Below are 18,254 nucleotides of genomic sequence, written 5' to 3'. Positions count from 1 at the left end.
CTTGCTTCTCCAATCGCGATTTGCTGGGTTACATCCCTTCTTGTGTTCTCGACATTGCTCACATTTCATCAAATGCTTTCGCACCACATGCGACGAGTTTGTTTTGGTTACCATTCCCATGGTCAAGAGGGCATTATCGGATCAAAATGTCAACCAAAAAAATGGAATAGGACAGCAGAGGGGAAGAAGGGCTCTTTGGAAATTTTGCAGACTTGTCGCCAGTGTATCAGCTGCAGCTCATCCTCGGATGCAAGGCAGGAATACGCGAATTGCAAATAAGCTTCATGTCATAGCGACATACAGTCCATCCTGGAGCCGACCTTGTGAGGACCGCACAGTCCGCCGTAGCACTTCGTCTAGCTCGTTGCTTTCGATCCATGGAGAACAACAATAGTGCTTTGCAGATTCAGACAAGGCAATGGTTGGCGCAAGGCAAAATACGTGCCCAAACAACCTTGCAAGCGGCACATTAGTTCGCGAAAGTCGCGATGCTAAGGTTTGGAGCGAGTACTTTCAGAGACTAGCTCTGGCATAGCCCGTTCAAAGCCGTCTGCACGAAGTCGTCGTCAGTATCATAAGCAGCCACCGCCATACCACACAAGGCCTGCCTTTCCAAGAAATGATCCACCAGCAAAAGTGGCTAAAATTTGGTGCTGCATGCTCACAGTGTTCTTGTTGGCCACGCTTCAACGAAGTAACAGAACCAATGGACATCTTGGCAGAACGAGGAAGTAATCTGTTATCATCCTTAAGGTATGGTTTACCAGATAATCCGATGTGCAGACCTCCATAAGCCGGAGCATTCCTTCCAAAACCGTCAACCACAATCAATTCATCTGGTCTAAGGTGAAGAACATTGCATCGCAGCATTTCTGTCCTCAAGCACATAGTGTTACCAGCGAGCCTTTCCTATACTCATGACAATATGGACAACAACGTGACGAGTGCAGGACAATCAAACCAAGCGATCAACGACAATCATCGTTGTTCTCAATGCAAGAAAGACCACGCAAAGTGCGTGGACCACGAGACGGACTGGCGGTGCAGGTTATGCGTCAAGAAGGGTCGTTCATGCAGCGCGCGGATACGAGCAGGAAGTGAAACTACAAGCAGTGGTAACGGCTCCGAGTTCACCGCAACTATATTCGCGATTCTGGGCCTTCTCAATCTCTGTCAACTTCAGTGTGACAAGATTTATAGCATCATCTACCCCTTTCCATGTGTGAATCCCTTCGACCTGACCTCGGCCTTTCTCAGTCAGAGCTGGGCATTGAGTAGCTCGCTTCGAAGCGTCGCAAGCGCAATTCGGATACAAAACAGTGTGTTCGGTTTCATCTCACAGCACGTGCTCATGAGTCAGTATGCCATCTGGACGGGAGTTTTCTTCCGTCAACTCCATCAGAACCTGGCCTATCACCCGCATCGATCAGCAGAAGCCATATCAACAGCTAATGCTGCAGATATATACTCTTGCGTGCGGCACATTTTGAACCCAAGTCAAGGTGCTAATTTCCCTTATCAACCTCATCAATCGTCTCTGCACCAACGTATCGAAAGATACCGGAAAACCGAGTGGAATGTGAACCACTTCCTTCAATCTCGGTATATTGGAGTGGCTCTCGCTTCCGTAGCTCAACTTAGTGCCGTTGTACAACTGAAAAGCTCCTTTCCAGCATGTCATATTGCTTATTGGAATGGTGACAAGCAAGCTGCCGTTGAACTATGGAAGCAAACCTCTTGCGACATTGACATTCTTGGCAGGACATTCGCTCACGTCGTGGCAGAGGCAGGTGACTTGAAAATGATGCAGGAAATATACGCCATTTGTCCAAGGGCTCTAAGATATGCAGGGGCAGACCTTCGTGGACTGACGGTATTTGCTTTGACGATCGCCCGAGGATCTCCTGAATGTTGCAATTTCATGCTAGAGATTCGACCAGATGTTCCGTCCGTTACAGAGGCCGGACCACGACTACTGGACCTCGCTCTCGCTTCGGGAAACAAAGAGATTGTCGACCGGCTTATCGAGTTCAACTTTGCATCGCCACCATTTACGCAGAATATGGTAAAGGCTATTGAGCTTGGACGTGCAGATCTAGGAAGCAGCTTCCTGCAATGGTTGAACCGAGCACCTTATGCCTCACAACTCGAGATCCAGAATTTAGCTCGTCTTGCTGCTACAGTGGCTGAAGAGCTTGGTCAACGTGCAGAGTTTGCTCAGGGGCAAGGATGGCATGGAAGTGAAACAGATCTTCGAACGAGGCATGGCATGATGGTCGGACTCTGGTGTGACTTGCAGAATATCAGAGTGGTTCCAGCAGTTGTGCAGGATGCAACACGGTCTCTTACGACGATGCAAATTCCTGACGATGATGGTCTCTTGTGACCTGATCGTCTGACACTTAGCATGAACCAAAATATAGTCAAAATTCAGACATTCCTCAATGGTGTTACATGATTTCTCTGTACCAAAGAGACGGCGGTGAGGGTCGAGGAGGGGCATGAATGGAGTAGAACTGGGAAACTCGTCATCAGTATCCAGTCACGTGCCCGTACGCCAGCTCACTTCTCGTCCGCGCCACCGACCTCATCGCCTTCTTCGCAAGCGAATGTCCATGATAGACATAGTTTCAGGGTTAAATCAAGCCACCTTATGCAGATTGAAACGCCTGCTTTTCCCTACTTGTTGTTCGGGTTCCTCTTCACCTATTCCACAAGCACCAGAATAATGGACTATAGAAGCGCCAAGCAGTCACAATGAACCAGATGAGTATCTCACCGTTCCAAGACGTGAACTGCAGCTTCCGCAGCAATCTGCTCGGAGTCCTCATCTCGAAGCAACGCAACTGCGATCGAGAAAACATACATGACCAGCGATGAAAATTGTGCGAATCGACCCCCCAAGAGACCTACAGTCAATCGAATCGTCCTCCTATACCACGAAAGTCCTCAGTGACTTGATCTGGTGTGCGGAGTACACTTTTCAGTTTACGCTGAGTCCTTGCTTGTGCCTGGCGGTATTGACACCCAGCACATGACTGACACTGAACAATTGTTGAAGACACACTATCTAACACGTCTGGTCAGGATTTGCACACCCTTCGATATTCCCTTGTGTACTCACTCATCTTTCGAATGCACAAGTCCAGATGCAACCTCGTGGTGCCAGCAGATCTGGAAGCTGATTCGTTCGTCATCTGGATACCAAAAAGTGCAGGGAATGATTTTTACTGAGATTGCTCACGTGTACTAAACAGGATCCTCTCAGCAGGAATTTGAAAACCTCGCATACTCGAGCTGACATATTTATGCCCACAGAGAAGACATGCGTCGCTGAAAGCAAGAGCTGAAAACCGCGAGTATCGCGTCTTTCACATTGTCGTATGACCACAATTTGCGGACCCATAATGCCACGCTTCGATATCACGTTAAACTGAAATGCGTGTTACAACATCCCATAGTTGCCATTTTACACGTCGTACGAAAGAACTACATATATCGAAATGTTACAGGACTTTTGGGCTGTGTTGAGATGAGCCAACGTTCCGACAACTAAAAAAGTGACCATGTACCTCGAAGAGAACGATTTCGCATGCCTGAAAAACAATCGTCTGCCATCTGACGGCATATATGCTCTATACCCTCGAAAACAACCCTGTGATAGTAACAGTCATCTGAGCCTACGCTTCCTTACCTTCACACAAGTTCACACAAGTTTCCTCACAATAGAGCAACAACAGCTTCCGAGAACCATAACCACGCTCAACTTCGTAGCTTTCGCGTCGATCCGCCCCAGGTGGAGTTCAAATTGCCTGGCTTCGCGCACTAACGAGCGACTCACGCGAAGAGTGGGGTTGGATCGCCTTGATGCAGTTATCCTCCCGATACTTTTGTACTCGATGATCCGTACCACAGCGCATTTGCAAAAGTTTTGAAGTAGAGTAGGGTGCATGGTAGATGGTCGTTGCTGCGCCATATTCGACGTCTCCTCGTGGTGGATGTATTTAGGTGTGTGTGTGTGCGTGTATACTGATATTGATACTGATATTGGTGTCGTTCACTACCATGGTTAGGGGTGAGCCCAATGCGTTTTGTGATACAGGCCGTGGAAAATCGCAAATACGTTGGGGCAATGTATTTACGATCTGCTGCTTTCTTTATTCAAGAATAGTATACCATGACGAGTCTCCGTGGCCATGCCTTAGCAGAACGAGCCAGCCTATTCAAGCGTGTGCATAGTACGAATGGCTTGAAACATTGCACCAAGCAGGTGTACTGATATACGATCTAGTCTACCGTCTCTCAATAGTCTCCAACATCACCACCAGCTCTAGTAAGCATATCGTAAACACGTCCAGGCAGCTTGTATCTCACCAAACCAGCAAAGACCATAAGGTCCTTCGCCATCTGATTGAGTTGATACTTAAGTCTGCTAATATCCTCGTTGCCAGGAATGCCCCATGTACCTTCTCGTGCAATTCGTTCTCGTTCGGCCGAAATCGCTTTTACACACCAAAGAATGACCAAACCAGAACATCGAGCGACTAGCTGGGACAATGTCGAGAAGTTCGTGGCAAGTTGTCTGATTGCAGCAATGTCGCCATTCGTGTTGAGTGGCAGCACCTTCATGCTATTGAGTTCTTCCAACGCAGTAAGGTATTCAGGATTGGTTGCACTCTCGATTTTTGCTCGAGCTGATAGCATGATCATTAGTCTCTCGCTTGTATCTCGGTTCTGGTTGCTAATGCGACCGAAATATGCCGCATTCGAATTGTAGAGGGCTGTTATACCGTGCGCTAGTTCCAGTGGTGACGAAGTGCTTTGCGTCAGAGACAACGACGAATTAGACTGAGACGCCTGCGAAGCAGTATCAGAGGTAGAACCACCGGAATTTCGTGGCTTCAGAGGTTGCAAGGACATAGGCTCGTCACCGAGCTCGACCGCTACCGCGTCTGCGAGTGCTCGATTGAGAACAACTATGACGTTGTCGAAATCATCACATAGGTGGTATAAGAGTACAGCGTCAGCAGTTTGACCGCGAGCATCCGCGACTGCTGCAGCTTGACTGGTGATGAAGCGAAGAAACTGCTCGTGATTATCTAGTCGGATGATGCTTGCGCGCTGCTCAATTGCTCCCGCTATCCTGCTTCCATCTCCTCTGATATCGCCGAGCAGAGCTGCAAATTCCCTGGTTTCCAGACAAAGTTCTCGAAGACACTCATGACATGCATTAGTCATGATCTCTCCGAGAGGCCTTGTCAGATCAGAGTTCAGGCAGATCAATACCAGGTAGTCAACTGCTTGTACAGGCAGAGCTGCTCGAAACGTGGTTGTATAATATGCCACCAACGGCACGAAGTTGATCTGTGCTTGTTGTGTTGTGGAATAGGTCACTGTGAATGATTAGTACGAAAAATCACATCTGCAACTCGAAGTTTCAACTTACAAAGTTCGTTACCAGCAGTGTGAAAGTCCGACACCCGGAGTAGGCCATAGTAGTCGAGGGCGATGGCAGCATGCACAGCGCTGACAGGGTTGAAGCTATGAAGATAGTCGACAGCCCGCTCGAACATGCCTGCTAGAATCTGCATGAGAAAGAACGTGCCGTATGAATTCAGGTTCTCGACCTGACTCTTCTGGAAATGTTTTTGGCCTATCTCAGTCACTGTCTCAGCTATTTGCTCTAGACCAAAGACATCGGTGAGAGCATCGTCGAGTGACCCGCTCTCTCGAGCTAGGGCGAACTGCAGCCATATCCAATCTTCCACACCCTGGCCTATCGACTCCAAGTTACGTTGAGATAAATCACATCTACCAATGACTTTGAGGCATGCTATTCGGTATGGATCGATTGTGCCTTTCGGTGCAACTCTGGTCCGCTGTTGGTACTCGCCATTAATCATTTCCTGGAATTTCCGCGACAAGGTTCTATCAGGACTATTGGCATAAGCGGTAAGGTAGGACACGAACCTGCGATCTAGGGACAGGAAGGCAGGATCACCATTCACGTAGTCGACTGCTTCTTTAACATGGCCAGACCTTAGCAGGTAGAAGACTATTATCCAGTAGTAGTCGTTGTTGTCTCCAGCCTGCTCAAGGACAGCACCATCTGGGGCCAGATCATGTTTCTCGGTTCGGACGCGTATATATGCTCTGACTGTGTTGATGACGGTCGGCATGCCACCAATTCTCGCTGAATGTGGATTTCTATCAACAAGCTCGCCCAACTCTTGATAGAAAGATTTCTCCAGAAAAGTACGAGCACCATCGAGAATCTGGCGCTTAAGTTTCGAGGAACTACTACCCTGGTCTGACTGAGCGTACTCAGCGGCGTATGAGCGTTCCCTCAGAGGCTTGCTTGGAGGACCTTCCTTCGCAATCTCCTTCAGAGCCGAATATGCGTCGATTAATTGCTTGGGAACGTCTCCTGGCACGGCCTTCTCCACCTCTTGAAATTCGTTGAAGATGTTATATTGTTCTTGATCCAGGCGCTTTCTGTTCAAGGTTTCGACCTTCTGCATGAAGAGTCTCTCTTTGTCGCGCAAGTCTCGGACTGTCTGATTCTTAGTCAGATTAGTGGGAGGATTTGGTCCCGGACCGCCAAAGAAAGATGCACTTCCTGCAACTGAATTTGAGGCACCAATAATTGATTTTTCCAAGCCCGATCTGCCGAAAACACTTCTTCTCGTCTTGGACTGCCTGGACTGACGACTCCTGCTGGTAGAGGCCGAAAGGTCGTTTTCGTCTTTTGCCATTAGACCAAAATGCTGCATGATTCGCTGTTTCTGCTCGTCGAAATCGATACCTAGACTTTCTTCGATAAACTTGTCGACGTCGTGGTATACACGATCCATGCTTTCGCGAAGCATAGCTTCACGACCCTTGGCTTGCATGCCTTTGAGATAAGCAGTTCCTTCCTCGGCAAAATCTCTTGGAGCAGGTGTAGCTGCAGGAACAGTGTCCGTGTCCAGTTTCTGAAACTCTTTGTAAGCCTGACCAGGTGTAACACCAGAGCCGGAGAGTAGGTAGTGGGCTCTACTGTCTCTAGCAGTAGACTGACCATACCTCTGACTCTTCTGATTCAGCTCTTGCGCCTTCCTTGCCAGGTCACCTAAATCCATGTTCATGCTCGGAAGTTGACCTAAACGACCACTCTGGTCTGCGGCATTGAATTTGATCTTCTTCTTCTGTCGCTCCAACAGGCCATTGAAGTATGCGGATTCTCTGTTTTGCGGAGGGGCGTCATGCTGCTGTGCTGTGTTCTGTGCTTGCGTTGCAGTTGATGCACCGAACATGGAAGTGGCAGCTGGTTGTGGATTGGCTGAAGCAAAGATGCCCTGGTTGGCAGGTGCCGTTGTCGAAACCGTAGTCTGAGCGAAAAGACTAGGTTTCGGTGCTTGAGTAGTCGTAGAGTTCAAGTTGAAGATGCCTGGGTTAGGGGCAGTAGCTGCATTGCCTGTAGTAGAGGCGGCTGACGTAGCAGCTGGCTTCGCAAATGAGAAGTTCAAACCACTACTTGTGCGTGTCGCAGCTGTGCTGTCAAACATGCCTCCTGCTCTAGTCCCAGAAGTCGCAGGCGTATTTTGGGCAGTTGAAAGGTTGAAGATGGGCGCAGCAGGCTGCGAGCTTGGTAGATTTGTGAACATGTTTGCTGTTGATCTTGCTTCTGTTGTGGAACTGGGTTCAAATACAGATTTGCGCTTCGAGGATGCATCAGCCGTAGAGGGCACGGAAGTATCGAGATTCAAACTTCCAAACAGGCTGCTACTTCCGGCGGGCTTTCCAAATAGTGACATAGCAGAAAACGAAGCACGTCGAATGCCACAGGTGCAGGCACGACCAGTACGGTGTCCGTGCTTGCATTTGGAGCTTTCCCGCTCAAAAGTCGCGTCAATAAGCAGTAGGCGCGACGCGCAGCCTTGGCACGTCCTTCCGCATCATCCAATATCCTGCAGCGCCACCTCTCAGTTCGTTCCTTTTAACTAACCAGCAAATATCAGCGATATGCCTGCATTTGAATCGAAACCCTTCAGGGGCTCGAACAAGTCGGGGCTGAGCTGGGAAGAGAAGGTGACCGAATTCTACCGTCGACAAGTCCACCGCAGGCCTTTTCTGATGTTTGGCTTTCCCTTCCTCTCCATTATGGTGGCCGCATCTTTTATCCTTACTCCTGCAACGGCTTTGCGCTACGAAAGACACGACCGTAAGCACAAAGAACTTAGTCAGAGTGAAGCGATGGAGATTGGTCTCAAAGGCGGCGCAACTGGCGAAGGTCCATTGAGTTACAACCCTCGACGGCGAGTCATCCAGAAGGGTCAAACATCCGAACGAGACGAATACTACAGACTCATGGCCAAAGATCTGGACAGTTGGGAACAGAAGCGGGTTGAGAGGTGGAAAGGTGAACCGGATGGTCGAATCTGAGATGAGAGCAACTCCTTGATTACCTCTTCATTACGATCAGCCTGTCGCATCAGAGCGAGCCTGGAAGTCATACGCAGTTTTCAGGATGAATTCCTCAACCGCTGCCTTCAAGGCTTACACATCGGCACGCACTGAGCAAAGTGGATCGGGCATATTGCAGCCGCCATTCAATGAGTACGTCTGCAGGCTCTGGATATACAGCACCACGAACTGCCGTGGAGCGTGAAGGCGTATACTCATCCATTCTGGGGCAGGTACGACTCAGTCAATGCCTAGACACGTCACCTCCACTTAGCGACCTACATACCACTTACCAGCCATCATACCTATACCACTATAGTACGACTCGAGTACACAACATCGTGGTGATTCTAGTCCACCCATTCACATGCTAAGTACGTCTGACAATGTTGAGTCTAGTAGGTTCAGCTTGACTTGAGATGGCACCTAGGATGAGCTCGTTCGATATTGTGAGCAGATCCGAGCACAATGACGCCCAGCGTCAGATTTGAGTGGGTCGATGACTCCATGACACTTGTGGCCAGGTTGGAAAAGAGTTTGTCTTCACAGCTGAACAAGACAGTAACGTTGAGAATTACTGCACTACGGAAATGACTCCCAGTCGGCACTTGCTTGTTGGTGAGCAACTAGCGTGGGGATGTTATCACACCACTAATTAAAGTGACGAATTGCGGGCGAGATCCGTCACGACTTCTCTGAGAAGGCCCAGATAGACCCTGCATGATTGAAAGTCTCGATGGAGAACAGGTCCTTTGTTCGACGAGACTGCAAATGTGACCGTGGTATACGGGTTCTTTGTTACTTTTTGGTTGTTTGCGTGACATTTCTGCCTGCCATGAGCTGGTAAGCAATCAGGTACTACAAGTAATTCATAGATTGTGACTTCGAACGATGATACTGTAAGTCCGATTCCACCACAACAGATATTTAGCTTTGTCAGCTCAGGGCTCATCTGCCAAGGACGGCGTGCAAACAAAAGACTAACTTTAGAGTAGTCCATTTTGGGAAGCTCTTGGGGCGAACACGAGATCAAGTTAAACGACGAGCCGGAGCAGCATCATTGCTCAAGAAGGATGAGTGACCATGAGGAAGTATATACAGTCTAGACTCTCGACTTCTTTGTTTCCAGCTTGGAACGATCGTGCCTCGTGGCTTGTGGCTGAAGTACCACAGTACCGTGACTCTAACTTAACGAGCACATTCGCGACTGGAGCTGCATTGCCTATACTACGTCATTGGCTGCAGATTGTCGAGAACACGCAAGGCCAGAAGTGGAAGCGCCTTTTTGCTCCAACCTGCGCTCCTTTCGACTCTGCACACTGCCACTTAAAATCATCTCACTATACCTACAGTAAATTTCTTGCTATTACAAACACACGTTCTTCGAATCTCTCCCCACAGTCGTACAACTTCAGTCTTGTACATAAAGCCCTCGCCCACGCAGCAATGATGTCCTTTGTCGCACAACGTATCGCAAGCGTCCGATAACCATGAGTAATGCGGTCTAGAACTGCGGTCAGAAAGTCCATAACTTGGTCTGAATCGTGACTGACCTCCATTTCATCGAACAATGGCCACGACGGCGACACCTTCCACCTGGAAGGGCCATTCCCATTCCCATTCCCAATCACACTCTCATGCCGGCCCTCGTTCCTCACGGCCTCTTACCACCCCTCGCCCCAATCTTGCCGTAACCTCGCCATCAACCCATATGAGATCGCCATTCACTCCCAGCCTAAAAACACCTCAGACAATTAGAGATGTCAAGAGTCCTAGCCCGAGCTATTTTGGGTTTGTCGTTGGTGAAGAGTCAATTCCACGAGATTCAGGCCCTGGTCCGCACACACGGCAGAATTGGGATGCTGCTGCGAGAGATACGTCGAGGCCGGTGACCCACGATGAGCGCAAAGTCGACTACGAAGGCTTCCGTCGTCAATCTGAGAAGAACGTTTCCTTCTCACTGGGTAGTCTTCCGTTGACACGCCCGAGCTCTGTCGATCCAGCTTCACAGGATCAAAACATCGAGTCTCCTGTTTCTCCAAGAGATGCGAGCTCGAGCGACAAGCCCAGCAGCAAAGCCGCAATAGCTAATCAAGCTGACAACCCCTTCTTTCTCGGTATTCAGAGACAAGATTCTCCCCTATCCATGTCGCCTCGTCACAATGTTGCTGACGCCAGCCAAGCTCGCTTGTCGCTGCCAGCGCATGAAATTCAAAGGTCACTGGAAAAGTCGAAAGTGCAAAGGTCAGATACGTTGCCACCATCGGCAACAAAAGAAGTGCATGCTATGGTGGCTCCTCAAGAGGTGGCAAGACTTGTAGAACAGAATCCGGACAATGTTATCATTCTCGACCTGCGGGTTTATCCTCAATATGCCGCATCTAGAGTTCGGGGTGCTCTCAACCTTTGCATACCCACCACTTTGCTGAAACGACCAGCTTTCACTATACAGAAGCTGGCAGACACCTTCACCACAGATGCAGACAAAAACTCCTTCAGCAAATGGCGCTCTGCTCAATACATTATAGTCTATGATGCTTCTTCGTCCCAGCCAAAAGAGGCTATCACCTCGTTTACTGTTCTCAAGAAGTTCAACGTTGAAGGTTGGAAGGGTGCAGGCTACGTGATTAAGGGAGGTTTTGGAGGTGTTCAGAAGCTCACTCCACAACTGGTCGACACAGAAAGCAAGTCCAATATACATCCAAGTGGTCCAGTGGCAGCCGCTCCGCAACCTGGCCTACCTCAACTGCCTGTTGCAGGGGGTTGTGCTATGCCCGCCACCAAGAACGCGGCAAATCCTTTCTTTGGCAACATACGACAGAACATGGACCTATTGGACGGTGTGGGACAGATACCTATCAAGAAGCCGGCAGGAGTACAAGCATCCGAGGAGAAGAGGCTGCCGGGTTGGCTCAGAAGAGCTGCATCGTCGTCGAACGAAGGCAAAGACGTGTCTAACAAGTTCCTCAGCATCGAGAAACTCGAGCAGAAAAGGATGCAGAAGGCTCTTTCGGGCTCAGTCCAGTACGGAAACACGTCTCAGCAGAAAAGATCGGACGAGGTACAAGTTGCTGGAATTGAAAAAGGCTCAAAGAACAGGTACAACAACATCTTTCCTTATGAGCATTCTCGAGTACGACTGCAGAATGTACCTTCACACGGATGTGATTACGTCAATGCGAGCTACGTCAAGACAAGCTATTCAGACAGGAAGTATATCGCTACTCAGGCGCCAATACCGCAGACGTTCGATGACTTTTGGAGAGTAATATGGGAACAGGATGCTCGTGTCATTGTGATGCTGACCGCCGAGGCCGAGGGTGGTCAAGTCAAAAGTCATGCATACTGGAAGACAGGAGATTACGGGCAACTGAAGGTGAAGCAATTAAGGGAGCAGAAGGTTTCGCTGACTCGCAAGTCTGCCTCATCTGCGGATAGTACGCTGAAGAGACCGGCCACTCTCAGAAGACAGACCACAACAAGTGCCACTCCAGGGACTGAAAAGAGGTTCAACTTCGAGCCGTCAGACATCAAAGCAAGCACGCCAAAGCCTGAGGAGGAACCAGCAGCTATCATCAGGCAATTTACCATCTCTCATTCTGCACAGCTTTCACAACCTGCTCGAGAGATTACACAAATACACTATACACAATGGCCGGATTTTGGTGCTCCAGCAAGTCCAACGTCGATATTGAGTCTCATAAAACTGGTGGACAAGTTTCAGAGGGACGCATGCAGTCCGTCGTCTATGACTTCACCCAGTGAACCCGTTAATGCGCGGCAGAGGCCTATTGTCGTGCATTGTAGCGCTGGCTGCGGCAGAACTGGCACGTTTTGCACGATTGATTCAGTCATCGACATGCTCAAACGTCAGCGCCTTAACCAGAGTCGAGGTAGAGATGATATGGACATCGACACCGAGGACGACTGGACCAAGCGGGATGATATCGACCTCGTTGCTAAAGCCGTCGAAGATTTTAGAGGCCAAAGATTAAGCATGGTGCAAAATCTCCGGCAATTCGTGCTATGCTATGAAAGCATTCTCCAATGGCTGCACGATGAGAACACGAAGTGATCCCTCCAGTGTTTCCAAGTAGGCGCAACAATAGGAGGAAACAGACAGTACAACACTCACAATCCAGATAGATTGCATTCTACGTAGAAAATATTTGCTAGTGAGGCGGACAGGATACCTTTTGCATATGCTCTTCCAGGCGATTCTCTCATCCGCTGTTGTTGAGGCGTGCATGTCCCCAGCTTGTTCGGCTCTTCTAGATTCATCCCATTTCTGGCATATGAAGTCTAACAACCAATGTAGAGCGCTATTCAATAAGAGACGAGCAAATATCATTTAGTGCTTTGTGCACGAACTACTACTACTAGAATTGGTCGAACTTTGTCGCAGGCGGCTACAAAGCCTCAAGGCTGCCCAGGTAGGCTTAGAGGCTCCTCAATGGTGCCTTCTGGAGGCACTTCTGATCAGGGACAACCTTGCTTCACCAGTCACTGCCACGACGTCTCCTCAGTCTCGTGTGAGGATCTGGCACTTTCGCAAACCGGTGCCTGTGCATGAAGTCTTCTGGTCTTTTCTGTCTGACACTTGTTACGACATGATGAGACTTGATTGACTCATTTCTTGTCCTGCCAACCAAGTGTACTGTACCTTTTCGCATATCATCCTCCTTGCGACACCGCCAGCAAGCTTGTCGTTGTGACTAAAACCAACCGCGACTCGGCATGATATTACTTCGCAACCTAGCGCTCACTGTCTCGTAACATTCTGTAATCGACAGTTTCTCACTCATACATGCGTAGATGAGACATTTCCCTTCACCACTCAGCGCTCACGGCAATGGCGTCCCAATCACAAGATACTGTTGCATCAGCAAATGCAAACACCGTCAGCCTGCCTAATCTGACCGTCCACGATATCCTCCTCACGGTATCAACCCCCACATTCCTCCAGCTAATACGAACTTCACGTGAATTCTACGATCTTGCCCTACAGACTCGACCAATATTACTACACCATCTCCGACAGATCCCTGGATACAAAGCTGACCTCGATGATACATCTCGTAGTAATGCAGCGCTCTTTCGTCTTCTACGACAGCGTGCTACAAACAGCCTCTACGGCCTGAACTTTACTGCCAATTTGACCGAATACCTTGCCAGAAATGCCACACTAAATCCAGCAGCTTGTGCAATCAGTGGATTGGACGCTGACTACGTACGAAGTGCTCTGGTCTTCAAAGATAGCACCGACATCAGGCAATTCACCGGTGATGGTCATGTCAAAGAGAAGATCCAGCAGTCCCCAACGATGAAAGTCCTAAAGCTTGTGCAATGGCAGCGGTATATTTCGGTATTGAGTGCTTGGAAATCACCAGACCCCGACAGCGAACCTTTAGATGGCGAAGCTCTGGACGGTCTCAATTCAGAGTCCGAGGCAGAAGTTCTGGACGAAACTCCTTTCAAGCCAACGGCAAGTACTCAGTTGACAAAACAATATCACCAGCACATGGATTGCAAGATAGGTACAGCAAAGCAGACAAAACCAATTTCCAATAAGTACAATTATCGTGTCTGTCACTATGACATCTACACGCTGGAAGACTCGGAGACTTTCACAGTCTATGGGACTCTCGACTTGGTTCCTCGAGACTTCTGCGTTTACAGTATAACACAATGCGCTATCCTATGGGACCAAGACACTGCACATGGACTGCCGACAGAACGGGCAATGGTGTTTTACTACACTGCACCAAGAGCTGAGTTGTATTATCCTTTCCATTATATTGGCAGGAAAGTATGGCCTAAGGACAAGCCTAGAAGCAGACGTGGTAGCAACGCGAGTGAATCTGCAGCAACCCTAGAGGAGGAAGCTCCCGAGCATATGGCTGCGCGTATCGAGTTTTTCAAGGAAGGCAGACGTATCAAGATTTATGATGCGGGAGGTATCGTGCCGTGTCAAGTCGTTTCGGTCTCTTCAAACGACTTTGATAGATATGCCTCCACCAACACTATCCAATTCGAAGACTTGACCTTCAACGTAGATACGCCCTTCTACGGTACTCATGCTAAATACCGCGTTTACGGGAGTCAAGAGATGTGCTTTCAAACACATCTATGTCTTGGCACAACGACAATTGATATTTCTGACGAGCATGATTGGGACGAAAAGGAGGTGAGAGTTCTGTGCATCTTGCGCAGCCAAACCAGATACTATCCAGAGGACTGTGACCACCGTGTCAACCTGCAGCGAATGTCCCATGTCAGCGCAGGAAATGCAACCGTCGTTGCTCGTTTGTGGGGTTGGGAGGAGTTACATACCAATTTGACAGGCAAAGAAGTCGTTGCTGTAAGTGATGGAGGCACAAGAATTGCGATTGCAATGTGGAAGAAGGTCTATATCTACGCTTTGAATCCCAGGATCTTATGCGATGAGGTCGTTGTTGAAGATAGTGATGACGAAGTTAGCAAGAAGAAGAAAAAGAAGAAAACGAAAAAGCCTTGGCAATGCCCTGCTAGTGACTACTACCATCGAATGAAGGACAAGAACCTGTTGGATTGGAATATTGCAGAACTGAGACCAATCGTGATCGACCTCGATGGTGCTGTGGCGCATAGAATGAGTTGGTCCGCTCCGAGCGGTGTCATAACTGATACGGCTGTGCAGACCAAAGAGGTGAACGCGGAAGCAGAGGTTTCGTCTGAACAATCTTCTGTAGACACCAATGTTCAGACTGAAGGTAGTGCATCGAGTGAACAGACTACAATGCCGGCCGCGCCACCAGTGGAAGCGCCTGAAACTTTACCATCTTCGTCAACAGAGGTCCAGCCTCAGTCAAGTACAACGCAGCCAATTCCAGCAAGTGAATCTTCAAATCTTGTACAGCCAAACGATGACAAGCCCGGCGAGGCTGTCACATCTGACGAGGTCGAACAGGCAGCATCAGCGACCTTACCAAGTATGGTACAGCAAGAAGAATCCGCTGCATCTACAGCACAACTTACGGAAGCGGACAACAATCAATCTCAGACACCAATCAACAACAACGGCTCCGTAGCGAAGCCCTCTGCAAGGAAGAAGGATAAAGGGCCGGAAGTCAACATCACTGAGATGGAATTGGGACCAAAGAAAGCAACGACATACACAGAGGAAAATTCGTTTGTCAAACTTGTGGCTTTGCATTCAGCTCTCGCCCCTAGTGTCTCCGAGCAGACCGCTTCAAGTGGGATACCAACCTCCTCTTCGGCGATTGATTCTGGTTTGTCTGCGAGTGAGGAGCCGGTATCTGCTGCACCATTGCCTATCGTCGTAGCAGATAACGAAGAGGTGCAGAGTTCGAGCCATAGCAAGGCTACAGCAACACCGTATCCCGATGAAAGGAACGAAACTGACGAAGACGAGAATGGCGAAAGCACTCAAGTTGATGACAAGGTAGACACGTCGTCGAAGCACAAAATAAGAATCACAGAGGATGAGCTGGTCATTCTTACTGATCGAGGTATCCAGGTCTGGAATCTGGGAGCCAAGGCGAAAGGGCTGCGGACGAAGAAAGCTTTGGTCATGGAGGAACCCCTGAAGGGACTGCTGCCTCGATTGAAAGGTAAGTCGAAATCAATGCTTCAACCAGAGGAAGAAGCAGAGGAGGATTAAGAGGCCTTCAGATCAAACAATTCACGGGGAGTTTTGCGAAAATGCACCAGGCATACTTGTATGCTGCTAGACGCTGACAGTGGCTATGTGACTAAAGGTGTTGTTACAGGGATATACTCAGGCACCTTGTAAGGTATGGGGGTACAACGACGTTTTACGACAATTCGAGCTCATATTATATGGCGTGCTTCCGCTTCTCAAAAGTGCCATAAAGGACAGATCCGAACAGGTGGACTAAATGACTCAGATGGCGGACTGCCTATTGAAAATAGCTTGTATAGGAAATGCTTCTCCGGAATGCAGTTCAGTTCCATCATGTCCGGAAGATCATGCCTGAAGCCGTATCTATCTACGTCATAGGCCGTCGCGTGTCGCGTGTTGGGGAGACTCGAAACGCGTGCCAGAATTACATTTCCCTGGGCCTTCGTGTGCGATGCACATTGTCCCTAGTACTGTCCTAAGTGCAAGGTCGTTTTTTCCTGGTCTAGATTACACCCTCCGTTGAAAGCTCTATCATGGCGTCCGTACCAACGCAAGCACTCCTCGATGCCACTACTATCCCAGCTGAAGTCCATGCAAATGGCTTCATACGGGAGAATCTCACAGTAAACAATAGCAGCGCGACGAACGAACCAGGAAACACGAAGACGCATGATACGAGCCACTTCGACAACAAAACCTCCCACTCTACTCTAGAACCGGGTGTGCCTTTATCCAACATTGCTAGTCCCAGCACATTACCTCCAGCCCAGATAACTGAGGTTCATGACCCTGCTCATGAGGAGCACCAATACCTCGACCTGATCCGCACGATTCTAGCACAGGGCGAACACCGTCCAGACCGTACTGGCACTGGTACGCTGTCAGTCTTCTGTCCCCCTACCATGCGCTTTAGCCTCTCCAAGGTCGATCCTACATCTCCGTCAGGATACAGCCATGTCCTACCTCTCCTAACGACCAAACGTGTCTTCACGAAAGCAGTCATAGCTGAGTTACTCTGGTTTATCAAGGGTTCTACAAACTCAAAAGAGCTTTCAAATCAAGGCGTACATATTTGGGATGGCAACGGTAGCAGGGAATTTCTTGATAAACTTGGCCCTCCACAGTCGCTGCGTGAAGAAGGAGATTTAGGCCCTGTATATGGTTTTCAATGGCGATATTTCGGAGCCGAGTACAAAGACTGTCACACGAATTACGAAGGACAGGGAGTTGACCAATTGCGGGAAGTAATACAGAAACTCAAGAACAAGCCGTACGATCGGAGGATTATTCTAAGTGCATGGAATGTGGGCGATCTGGGAAGCATGGCACTACCGCCATGTCATCTACTTGCGCAATTTTATGTCAGCTTTCCTGATGCACCAAAAGGTGAGGAAGCTTTCAGACGGTGGCAGGCAGAGCAGCAAAACGGGGCATCCCATGGTAGCGCATCCTTATCACCATCAAGAGGCAGATTGAGTTGTACACTATATCAGCGCAGCGCCGATACCGGACTTGGTGTACCTTTCAATATCGCCTCGTATGCACTCCTGACACATATGCTTGCCTATGCATGTGATCTGGTGCCTGAGACTTTCAACATGGTGTTAGGAGATGCGCATGTGTATATGGATCATATTGATGCACTGAAAGAACAGATACGGCGAGAGCCGAGACCATTTCCCGGCTTGAGGATAAAGAGAGATGATCGAGGACATGGAAATGTGGATGGATGGAGTTTGCAGGATTTCGAAATTCTGAATTATAAACCTCATGCTGGGGTGAAGATGAAGATGAGTGTATGAACCAATAATTATGGCCTGCTTGTTATGTTATGTTATGTGAATAGGTGCTACTAGAATATATTTCTTTCTAACCCTGCATAGGTACTATAGTGAGAGCATATCGATATTGACACTTTCTTCAGACTATACAAAGTCATTGTTTGTAATACTACAGCAGAGACACTAAAAGCCACTGTCGTTTAGGCTCCAGAAATGCGCAGCAGTGGAGCTCTATAGTGCTTGCATGGACGCGCAATTGCCTTATCGATTCTGGTGACTCTCGAAGCTTCTTGTCTTACAAACACTAACAATCTGGATTGCGATACGCCAAAGTAGCCTGATTATCACTACTCACCAAGCACTCCTTGACGCAACAAGGAGTC

At 48.8% G+C, this 18,254-nt stretch overlaps 5 protein-coding genes across 5 annotated transcripts; 4 read left to right on the top strand and 1 right to left on the bottom strand.

Moving 5' to 3' along the window:
- Positions 1-925: 925 nt before the first annotated feature.
- Positions 926-2,386, top strand: LTR64_001136 (uncharacterized protein; the record flags this gene model as incomplete). Its single annotated transcript, XM_064895517.1, has 1 exon — positions 926-2,386. The coding sequence occupies one exon, from the start codon at positions 926-928 to the stop codon at positions 2,384-2,386; it is 1,461 nt and encodes a 486-aa protein (XP_064758204.1).
- Positions 2,387-4,302: 1,916 nt separating this feature from the next.
- NIC96 (nuclear pore complex subunit) lies at positions 4,303-7,646 on the bottom strand (the record flags this gene model as incomplete). Its single annotated transcript, XM_064895516.1, has 2 exons — positions 4,303-5,393; positions 5,447-7,646. The coding sequence occupies 2 exons, from the start codon at positions 7,644-7,646 to the stop codon at positions 4,303-4,305; spliced, it is 3,291 nt and encodes a 1,096-aa protein (XP_064758203.1).
- A 2,369-nt stretch (positions 7,647-10,015) lies between these two features.
- Positions 10,016-12,520, top strand: Ptp2 (phosphotyrosine-specific ptp2-like protein; the record flags this gene model as incomplete). The annotated part of the gene is made up of 1 exon (XM_064895515.1): positions 10,016-12,520. The coding sequence occupies one exon, from the start codon at positions 10,016-10,018 to the stop codon at positions 12,518-12,520; it is 2,505 nt and encodes an 834-aa protein (XP_064758202.1).
- Positions 12,521-13,297: 777 nt separating this feature from the next.
- Positions 13,298-16,108, top strand: LTR64_001133 (uncharacterized protein; the record flags this gene model as incomplete). Its single annotated transcript, XM_064895514.1, has 1 exon — positions 13,298-16,108. One exon carries the CDS (start codon positions 13,298-13,300, stop codon positions 16,106-16,108), a length of 2,811 nt encoding a protein of 936 aa, XP_064758201.1.
- Positions 16,109-16,623: 515 nt separating this feature from the next.
- Positions 16,624-17,892, top strand: TMP1 (Thymidylate synthase; the record flags this gene model as incomplete). The annotated part of the gene is made up of 1 exon (XM_064895513.1): positions 16,624-17,892. The coding sequence occupies one exon, from the start codon at positions 16,624-16,626 to the stop codon at positions 17,890-17,892; it is 1,269 nt and encodes a 422-aa protein (XP_064758200.1).
- Between the last annotated feature and the right edge of the window lie 362 nt (positions 17,893-18,254).

The sequence above is a fragment of the Lithohypha guttulata genome (assembly GCF_036872675.1).
Source record: "Lithohypha guttulata strain CCFEE 5908 chromosome Unknown scaffold_1, whole genome shotgun sequence".
Lineage (NCBI taxonomy): Eukaryota > Fungi > Ascomycota > Eurotiomycetes > Chaetothyriales > Trichomeriaceae > Lithohypha > Lithohypha guttulata.
This window is presented reverse-complemented; position numbering and strand designations above follow the sequence as displayed.